At 39.7% G+C, this 10,811-nt stretch overlaps 1 protein-coding gene across 1 annotated transcript; it reads right to left on the reverse strand.

Moving 5' to 3' along the window:
- Positions 1–8,238: 8,238 nt before the first annotated feature.
- Positions 8,239–9,942, reverse strand: LOC132872845 (uncharacterized). Its single transcript, XM_060907946.1, has one exon. The coding sequence runs from the start codon at positions 9,928–9,930 to the stop codon at positions 9,133–9,135; it is 798 nt and encodes a 265-aa protein (XP_060763929.1). The 5' UTR covers positions 9,931–9,942; the 3' UTR covers positions 8,239–9,132.
- Positions 9,943–10,811: the final 869 nt, after the last annotated feature.

Here is a 10,811-nt window from a genome sequence, read left to right on the forward strand (position 1 = left end):
AGTTCAGATATATTGGGACAGTTTTCGAATTTCAAAATTTTCTCAGCTTTTGTAAGACAGAATACCCAACAAACCAAATATCCTCAAGGTGTTCACTATCCACATGTAAAGGAAAAATGTTTATATCACCTTCTAATGAAGGACTTTTTACCCGAATCTGACTGGGAAAAAAAAAAAAATTAATTGCATGGTAACAACAGACATCATTTCACTGGTTCATGCTTTTATTTTTTTATCCTCAGTTACACATTTAATAATGTTGTTTTTAGTATATTTATTGATTATTATTTATTGAAATAAATCAAATTTCAATCACAGGACTTGACAAAACGTATTGCCCAATTTATTTAACAGCAACATGGCTTAGGAAAAAAAAATTCAATTCAATTTCAGTTTCTAAAATTCAGTTTGAACAGATGAAGTAAAAAACTACAAGAGAAAACCTTCACTAAAGGGGAAGTAATATTTTATAATTAATTTCTTGTATGAACAGCTTAGCATAAATAAAATTTAAAACACACACACCAATCTATACAATTGTACATGTACAATAAGTAAAAAAAAATCTCTGCATATTTCTTATTGTTCCATATTTCCCAATCTATCTGATTCTCCTGTATCTTGTCGATTTTCCTTTCACCACTTTTAAGACCCAGTTAACATGAAACATACGGTCCTGAATTACCAAACCATATTTCGTAATTCACAAATTTAAAATGATTCAACTGTAAGCATGTGTTCATAATTTAAAGTATAGCTTTATTATTATTATTATTATTATTATTATGTTGCAATAGTACTTCTATTACTAGTAGGTATTTATGCATCATAAATATGTGATATATTATTCATGACAATGCTCTAAGCTTGTTAAAAAACTAGCCAAATATATATACAAAAGTCAAATAAAAACATTAAAAGTATGACATAAATTAAAGTTCTTTTCTAAAGGACTCAGGATACTCATCAGCCCTGGAACACTTACACTGAGCGTAATGGAGATTATGTATAAAAATGAACTTTTGACACCTGCTTACATTAAACAATGCAAAAAAAAAAGTTTTACATTTGAGATTATTCCTACATCAAGATTTCTGGGGTCAGCTTCCTGTTTAACGCTGACCACGCCCCTTTAAAATGATGAAATATGAATGAAGTCGTGTTATTTTAAGAAGTTCCACTGCAAGGGCTGAGGTTTTATCTTTCACACTGTAGGTCAGAAAAAAATGTTGCCAAGTTTATCTGTTCGACTTTCATCTGAATTCACCCCATGGTTCTTAAAACCATTCTTGGTTCCCTAGATAACATTCCAGTGTGTTGTCTCATCAGTGAATGAAATAATTATTTCCCTTAAATGATGTTCATTATAATTTCTGTCATATCCAGTAACTACATGGAAGTTAATGACAATATTGTGTTTATTCTGGGAAATAATTTGAAGTCTTCGAGTCCATGCAACTTCTATGAAATGGTTCTGCTATGGCCTCGCTCTAAAATACTGTTTCTGACACTTTTATGCACCCTGGTAGTGTATTACATTAACATTAACGTTAACATTATTTCTGGTTTCATTACAATATATTGTTATACTATTATAGCATCTTGCCCCTAAGCTACTTCACTTCTAAGTTGGAATGGAACAGAGGCTTAGCAGTCATGCAGCGTGGTCAGTTGTTTAATTTCGCTGAACAGTGTGTGTGTGTGTGTGTGTGTGTAGAGCTGACACAGGAGCTGCTGGTAAGCGGTGTGTTTAAAATGCGAGTCACATAAACTGGGTCTGTGTTTCTCATTTAAACCGTGCTTGGTGCAGCTGGAGATTGTGCCAACGTGGGATGCAAATGAGAACGTCTGAGAATGAAGGGAGGCAGACACAAAGCTCAATTATGAAGGAAGGGGGGCAGGAGAGCACATGCTGAGGATAGTGAGGAGATGTGTGTGTATGTGTGCACGTGCCCATTGTATACTGAATGCCAGCCTGAGATATACCCACTCTTACACTTGCCAGACAAAGTGGAGTAAAATAAACACATAGACACTTTCATCATGGTCAGTGTGAAATGACGGGTAACAGGGTCATTGATGGAGGAAGTGTGACACTATTGTGCAATCTGCCTTATTACACTGAAATGGCATCCTGTGGCAAAAAGACTCCTTGTTATTTCTTTTCTTTCTTTTTTTTTTACTTCACTGGATTTCCAGGCTTCCGGTGTCCATAAATAAACCTGCCTGCTTTCTTTGAAAATAATAAAAATGATCACTTGCATTTCGATGGCACTTTCATGCAAGTTTGAGCGTGTCTAATGATGAAATGTCTGCAAATTAATCATCATCCATCCCCTGCTAGTGGCTAGGAGTTTAATATGCTACATTAATATATGATGCCTGATACACGCCGGGCGCCTTTTCAGCCTTGGCACCAGTGTCGTGCGCATGCAGAATGGAGGCTTGATGAGGTGGTGTAATTCAGCAGCGCTGGGATTCATGGGGAGAGCTGCACTCGTCCCCGCTAATGTCACGCCAGCCCAGCTCCTCCTTCACCATGGCAACGGGCAACAGAAAATGAGAGGCAGAAATTAAATCACACCGTCGGTGGGGCCGAGGCATTAATTTTGCATAAAGAGTGGGTGAAGTGCACGGCACGCGGACGGGGCTGCTTTTGTTCCTGCAAAACGTGCACGCTGGGATCTGTGCCAAATTCGAGCTGAGAAAATTTCACCAAATAAGGAATGAATAACCACCATCAGCACACTGCATGATTTTTTTATATGTTTATAATAAGGCCCTTCTATGGGGCGTTCTGTTATATATATATATAAAATTTCATCTCGCCAAACAGCTTTTCATTCACAAATTATATCAAGCATATATATATATATATATATATATATATATATATATATATAAAAAACCTCGGTACGTGCTTTTACAGAAAAATGAACAACCGGATGGTGTGATTATTTTCCAATAACAGCATTCCCTGAATGAAGTGTTTTACTCCTCTTGTACCACAGCAATTTGCCAATGATTACAATTTTTCATTTATTACTGGAAGACATGCCATACTTTTTTCCATTTACATTACATTTGATGTTTTTAATACTGTTAGCGCTTACAACAAAATATCATCGTCATGTTACCTCCCCCCCCAAAAAACCCCCCAAAAAAACACAGCAGAAACTCCTCAAGTCCCTCGTAGCACAACACTACCGCTACTCTGACACTGGAGACTCCTTCTATAAATATTAAATAAACAGATTATTATTAAACAAGTCCCTGTAAATGAACTGTTACTGAATGAGCTGTTACTATAGAAACGATAACGGTATCATATTCGGCACATGCAGATAAATGCTGTCGAGCAAATATGCCTTCAAAAATAATTAACTTAAATGTTTCGGCATTAAACAAAACACTATAAAGAGCAGTAAACAGTAATAAATGGAAAAAGTCAATATTTGGTGTGATACCTTTTTCCATAAAAGAATAGTCTCGGGTACAGTGAGTGCAGTTTGATAAGGAAATGTAATGAGCTGTAGGTTTTACTGAGCATCTTACAGAACCAGCCACAGTTCTTCTGGACACTTTGACTGTCACACTCGCTTCTTCATTTTGCACCAAAACCCAGCAGCCTTCATTATGTTTTTTTGTCTGAAAATCGATCTCTTATGTAATATGCTGCTTTCTTTACTAACTTACAAATTTTTAATTTTGTGCTGAAAAACGAACGCTTGGAAATCTAAAATGTGTTGGTCCGGACTCGATAACGTAGAAGTCATCAAATAAAAATCGAAAACACAGTTGGTAAAAATAAATAAATAAAAATATGTAGGGTGCTTTTTGTACAGTACTGTATTATTAATATCTGACTTGAATTAGAGCCGGCGCTTCTGCCAGAGCTGCTGTTATAGAAAATTAATCAACACCTTCTGACCAATCAGAATCGAGAATTCAAATATTATACGGGGAGAAAACAGGAAAAGGTGGCATCCATTTTGTATTTTGAAGCGTCGTGATTTCTGAATTGTAGTGAGTGTAATCCGTTATGAAACATCACATCACAAATTAACTCATCAGAAAGTGACTTCAGAGAAGTCGGGTATGACAGTTAGGGACCGGGCGGAATAAAAATAACCACCTCCCTCAGTCAAGCATTCAGGCAGTATGGCTGCTGCTGCCATGATGTCTCAGGATGCTGCAAACACGGTCGAGTACGCAGACAGACAGCACAGCAATCACCGCTCACACACTGCACTGGCTCATCAGTTCATCTGAAGATCTGGCATCAAACTAGATATGTCAATTTCGCCTGATAAAAGGAGGCACGTTTAGTCCACCTCCGCGCAACACATATTTACGCTAAGGAAAGGAAATGAAAAAGAAAGAAAGAAAGAGAGAAAAACCTACACACCGCCCCAACTACGCAAGTTTATCATAGCGGTGTTGATTTGATTAGAACCCACTGCCAGATCCAGCACTGTCACAATATGCTTGTCTTTGATTTTCCTGGCGTGTCTGTGCACATACACGCAGCTGTTCATCACAGAGACAGTAATGCAGCTTTTGCGTTCTGCATTTTCTCCGTTCAGCCTCCACCCCTGGTCTACTACGATTCACATAAACGCATTAAATAACAAGGAAAGATGGCGTGCCATTAAAGAAATGAAAGAAGGCTTAAACGTCAATGAGAGTGAGCAGGGATCAGGATGATAGACACAATTTGATACCGAACCCAACACACTATTAAAACATAACATCCAAAGTCACCCAATCAAAGTCAGTCGTCTCCTCGACGCCACAATCAGCGAGACCTTTCTGGCCCCAATCAGCATCCACATCACCAATAGCTGCTATTACATCAAATCTACACTGGCTTTGCTGACACCAGAGAAACCGTAGCCGCATGACAAATAGATCATGCAAATGACCTCGCGTGAATTTGGAAAGGAGCGACCACATAAGGTGGCAGGAGGTAAACGCTATCCATCAGCAATTGCTCTGTCCGAGCACGGTTTCCTGGTGGGGAAGCCACTCATCAAAAGGTCGCTTAAAACACAGAGCTACAGCTGCAAGCACCAGGGATCCAGAAAATAACGCATCTGACACCCTCGTTGAAGAATCTCAGGGCGAGACATGAGCAAATAATAAACCAAAGCCATCATTCTGTCTGTCCGGACACCTTCTTGGCTATCCATACAGCTGAGCCAGGATCTCATCAATAATGCAGCATGAGTTCATGTTTATGCAATGGAGCACATATGCATCCTAGGAACTGTACAGATTGACAAGCCTGCAAAACATACACACCCGTCGACCCAGAATAATACAACACTGCACACTGAAACGGCCACAAATGGTACAATTTAAGAGAAGGGTTAAAAAAAAAAGAAGAGGGAAGGAAAATAGCTTTAAATACTCACCTTTTCAGTCCTTCTGTTTGATTCTGTTAAAGGCAGGATCTTAGTGCTTCATGATAGCACAGCACAGAGAAAAAATAACTGTAGTGGCATGGTGATATGCAAATTAATGGATCATGCCGAATAGGGGTGCATTTATTATTCATAAATTACTCATGTTTATGCAAATTAGACTACACAGAGCTACTCAAATGGGGGGTTGGTAATTCCTCTGTCTTGTTGCAGACAGAATCAACATGCAGCTCCTAGCACTCAGGGTTTATTGTCTTGTGAGCATTGCATATGCTCAGCTATTTTTTTTAAAGAGATTTTTTATGATTCAGTTTATTTTAATTAACTATAATCAAAGAAAATCTTTGGCCTTCAATTCATCTTTTCTGCTGTGTGAAAATCCATTTTTATCTGCAATAAAAAAACAACAACATTATTCCGTATAGTGGCTTAACATCGTTACAGATTTAAATATACACTCGAAACCTCCAGGGTCTGGAATGTGAGCCAAAAAAGGCCACGACACGAGTTTGATCTCTGAGAAAGCACCGGGCTTAAAGCATCCCGTTATAACTCCTGCAATACATCAAATCCAAACATATTTCCAGTGTACGCTCTTAACATGCTGAACAATCTCCAATTACCAGCGAGCGCCCGAGCAAATCACAGACATGGAGAAGGTCTGAACAACCTGTATTCATGGTTTGCAAACCTTCACACTGTAATGAAGAAAGTGCACGAAAAGTTAAACCTCAATATTGTGACCCTCTTTTAAATACAGCATGGTTCAATGTGTACACCTAAATCTTTCCAAAGCAATTTTTTTGCATTTTTAACAATACAAATAAAACTGTACGTCAATGAAAATCGTTCACTGCTACTAATACACCATAGTTTATAAACATGTTGATGGAGCTTTTCATATCAGTGAGGGAAAAACAAAATTATATGAAAAGCAGCGCCCCCATGTGGCCACATATGAAAAAGCTTTTTTTTTAAATACTGTACAACACAAAAAGAAAGAAAGCACAACTTTATTCATCACACACTTGTGAAATTTCCTCTCTGCATTTAGCCCATCGGAAGCAGTGAACACACACAAAGCAGTGGGCAGCCACACTAACAGCGCCCAGGAAGCAGTTGGGAGTTAGGTGCCTCGCTCAAGGGCACCTCAGCCCAAGGCCGTCCTATATTAACCTAACCTGCATGTCTTTGGACTGTGGGGGAAACCAGAGCACCCGGAGAAAACCCACGCAGACACGGGGAGAACATGCAAACTCCATACAGAAAGGCCCTCGCCGACCGCTGGGTTCGAACCCAGAACCTTCTTGCTGTGAGGCAACTGTGCTAACCGCTACACCACCGTGCCACCCAAAAGCCAAAACCATCTGCTTTATAAAACAAAACCAAACAGGCCTACAGCTGGTTTGGCAAAATGTTTCTATATTTCTGCACAGGAAAGAACTTCAGAAATTTGGTAAATTACAAAGTAGTCACTCAAAATCATGACTAAAAAAACCAGTAATAACAACCTGCTAATTAAACTTGCAAAGAAGGAAACACTTTTAAAGCGAGACTGAAATTTGGTCATTGTGATATATGTTTATTTCTGTAATATCGCACAAAATATCAAGCCATTCTGTGGCTGGGTAGTTATTTAATTTGAGGGGATTCCTGAGCAAATAATGTGCATGAAATTGCTCACTTCATGCAGTCAAGCAGACAGAGGAAGCCCGTGTGCGCAGATTTATTTTCTTCTTTTGGGTTTTACAGCAGCTGGCATCCACAGTGTTGCATTACTGCCATCTACAGGTTTACCTTTGAGCGTGCACTGACAGTTCCATCATTCTGTCCCTAAACGAACAGCTGATCACACCGAGGTGCTCGCTGAGCGCCAATATTTATTAGTTTGGTCCTGCGTTTCTTTTCCTTCACAACATACGTCTTTTCTTCTCTCTTTCCGTTACTGTAGTCAGTCTTTCATGTTTCATTCACACACCCACGTCCTCCATTTTTCTCTCCTGTTTGAAATTTGTCTCCCACAATGCCTTGCGTGAACAGGGAAATTCCACCACGTCATGCATGACGTAATATCTTGAATTGGGTCATGGTGAAGCAGGAAAAAATAGCAGAGGATTTAGGGCCATGTGGCCCTAAATTCATTAATTGTTCTATTTTTTTTTTAAATAATAAAATTGGAAGTCTGTGATTCGAATTCAGTAGCTTTCAGTCCACTAAATAAAAATACCTGGGTGTCGGGGAAAATTCTTTTTATGATCTACACTTGAAAAATCTGAAAGGCAGTCTAGCTTTAATGCTGCATGCCCAAAATGAAAAAGTTTTCCAAACCACAGTCAGTGAAACCTGGACCTCATGAAAATGATCTCATTTCAAAGCTGCATTATAAAAGTAAGGCCTCCGATCAATTATACTCTATACACAATAATCTACAGTGCAGGTTCCCAACCTCATGTCCTGCACATGTTTGGGTTTTCCCTTCTCCAATACACCTAGTTCAAACGAGGAAGGGTTGTTCATTCGCTGATTAATCGGATGTGATGTGAAAACACTACGTATAGGATAGAACCAGAGAACTTCACAGTATGCATGCCAGTCTTTCACTGTATACTATCATAGGGGTACAGGAGGAGTCCATTTCTGTTTCCCAAGGTACAATTTACACGAACATACCCCCGAAGGCTCATTATTGAACCTCACGGTACCTGTGTACCTTTTTAGGGCCAAAAAGCTACATACATGTTCCCAAGCAGTACATAAAGGGTCCAAATAAGTACCTTTGAGGGTACTACCCCAGTGACAAGCCAGTATAACCTTAAAAGTATAATAAGGGACTTTATTTTCTGAGAGTGTATCATATTATACAAGGAGTGACGTGTGTTTTAACAGACAGTAAGGGATATAGTGTATGTAGCTATGGAGCAGCAGTGTGCGATTTTGTCCTTGGAATGCAATCTGAAACAAAAGCTGAAAAGAGAAATCCACCTAATATAGGCTTTTTGGTCGCAGTGTGTATATGATGTTTTAAATGTCAGGCATCAAATACATCATAAAGTAGGCATTCAATTTTCCATTACTGTAAACAAGAGCATATATTTGGAAAACTCATTTAAAAGACAGCTTAGTGGCAGCAGCCAAACTAGGCTGACGAATTCATACATGAACTCCAAACTTCAGTTATTAGTGTCAACATGGTCAGTCAAATCCATCCAAGCGGTTTCCTTGCATTTCCAAACCCATGTCCTATTAACTATACAGTGCACTTGTTGTCCAAAAAAAAAACATTGTGAAGTAGAGTTGTTGATCCAGATCCAGTGTGTTGGTTTAATCTCACAATGCACTTCAGTAGAATAGTGCCCCAAATAATACACCACAGAGAAGGCACAGGGTATAAATACCAAGACAGGAGGCAAAGTTGAAGACGTTAAGGTTTGCTACAGGAGTGACGAGGTTGGACAGGATAAGGAACAAGCACATCAGACACACTCGGAGCACATGTGGAGAGCTTGGGAATTAAGCTAAGAGAGATGAGACTGAGATGGTACGGGCACATCCTGAGAAGGAAGATGTTGGAGCTGCCAGGGACATGAAAACGCTGAAGGATGTGGTGAGAGAGGACGTGTCTTAGGGAGCGACGGAGACAAAAAGTTGACTCTTTCTGAGTAGGGAATAAGGAGGAGATGAGACAGGTTACACATGGACACAGCACTCAGGCTACAAAACTGTCATGGCAGCCTTGAACCACTGATCTCTTGACAACATTTGCAACTTCTTTTTCAAATTGATGAAGGAGATTAAAGTCACAAAAGCCTCGATATAACAAGCCCGTGGCTAAAGTCTTCATAGCTTCCTGCATCTGGTGCACTGAGGGCACAGTGACTGTCCGCATGTCACCGTTCACTATGCGACTCAGGAGTGTGGGTTTGCTCTGGACAGGAAGTAGTTTTTCTTGTTCCGGCTGGATAACTGGAACACTTTCTTCTTGGGGTTCATATGTGCCGTGTTCCTGAGGAGTCTGAGCATCAGCAGGAGACGCAGAGCACGGCATGGTGTGAGATCTCAACTCATCTGGCTGATTGTTTACATCCAGTTCCGGGTAGATGTGATACCTGGCGCGCACGACCGCCTCTCGTTTCTTAAAGCTGCTGTACCAGCGGGGGCTCGGCCTGAAGCTCACGATCCCCATCCGCGCCGCGATGTCCATTGATTTCCGGTGAATCATCAGATCAGTAACGTGAACTCCGTTTCGTCTCGAATGATCGATCCATTTCCAGATATTCGCCTCGAGTTTCGGCGACCTGCCGCAGCCCGCCCACTTATTCTTCTCACGTTTAATATTCTCTCCTTTGATTATGCAGTTCCTATTATGCAGGATCGTCCAAAGCATAGACGGAGCGATATTAAGTCGTTTAGCCGCCTTTCTTTGGCTCATCCGAGGAAGCTGGTCATATAGCTCAAGAATCTGCCGTTTGTCTTCTATTGTGAACCTTCTTTTCAACGCCGCCATGTTGCCTGAACCTGATCGCGCGGCTTGTTACTACTACTTCCGGAAAATTCCTTTTCTGCTCGATGATTGGGTACGCGATAAGATGCAGCCAATCACAACACCGGGATCAACCAATCCTAGTTCAGGAGGCGGGATTTTCTGGTGACGTAGATTTCATGCGACGTTTCTCAACAACCCGGTGTCACGGTCTGGATTTACCAGGTAAATTTAAACCGTAGCAGCCACGGTCTGAATTTACCACAGTATAAGTCAAGTTTATTGTCAAATATGCTATACATGCTCGACATACAGCACAGATGAAATATCAGTCCTCTCTGACCCACGGTGCAAACAGGAAAATAAAAATAGAATAATTGAAAAAACAAACAAACAATATAAACAGTATAAACACTCTAGATAGGAACTAGACATAGACTAAACACTCAAACAATATAAACAGTATAAACACTCTAGATAGGAACTAGACATAGACTAAACACTCAAACAATATATACAGTATAAATAAACAGTATAAACACTAGATAAGAACAAGACACAGACTAAACACTCAGACAATATAAACAGTGTAAACACTCTAGATATGGACTAGACGTAGACTAAACACTCGTGTATATATATATACTGAACAAAATTATAAACGCAGCACCTAAAGATTTTATTTATTTTGTACATCCGATACTGATTTTTTTTCTGCCCACATCAAATGATAGTATAGCATACCAGTAAACATTTTTTGAAAAAAAAAAATGTCCCTCTACTCAAGTTCTGAGCAGTGCCCAGACTTGAGATAATCCATGATCCAGTCGGGTGTGACCATTGCAGACAAAAATTTCACTGAGTAATGCATGTCATGACCATCCTTTATGTGGGGCCAATAAAAG

The sequence above is a fragment of the Neoarius graeffei genome, chromosome 24 (genome assembly GCF_027579695.1).
Source record: "Neoarius graeffei isolate fNeoGra1 chromosome 24, fNeoGra1.pri, whole genome shotgun sequence".
NCBI lineage: Eukaryota > Metazoa > Chordata > Actinopteri > Siluriformes > Ariidae > Neoarius > Neoarius graeffei.

Excerpts from the sequence above, each read along its gene's own strand:
- LOC132872845 (XM_060907946.1), bottom strand. The coding sequence starts at position 9,930 with ATGGCGGCGTTGAAAAGAAGGTTCACAATAGAAGACAAACGGCAGATT.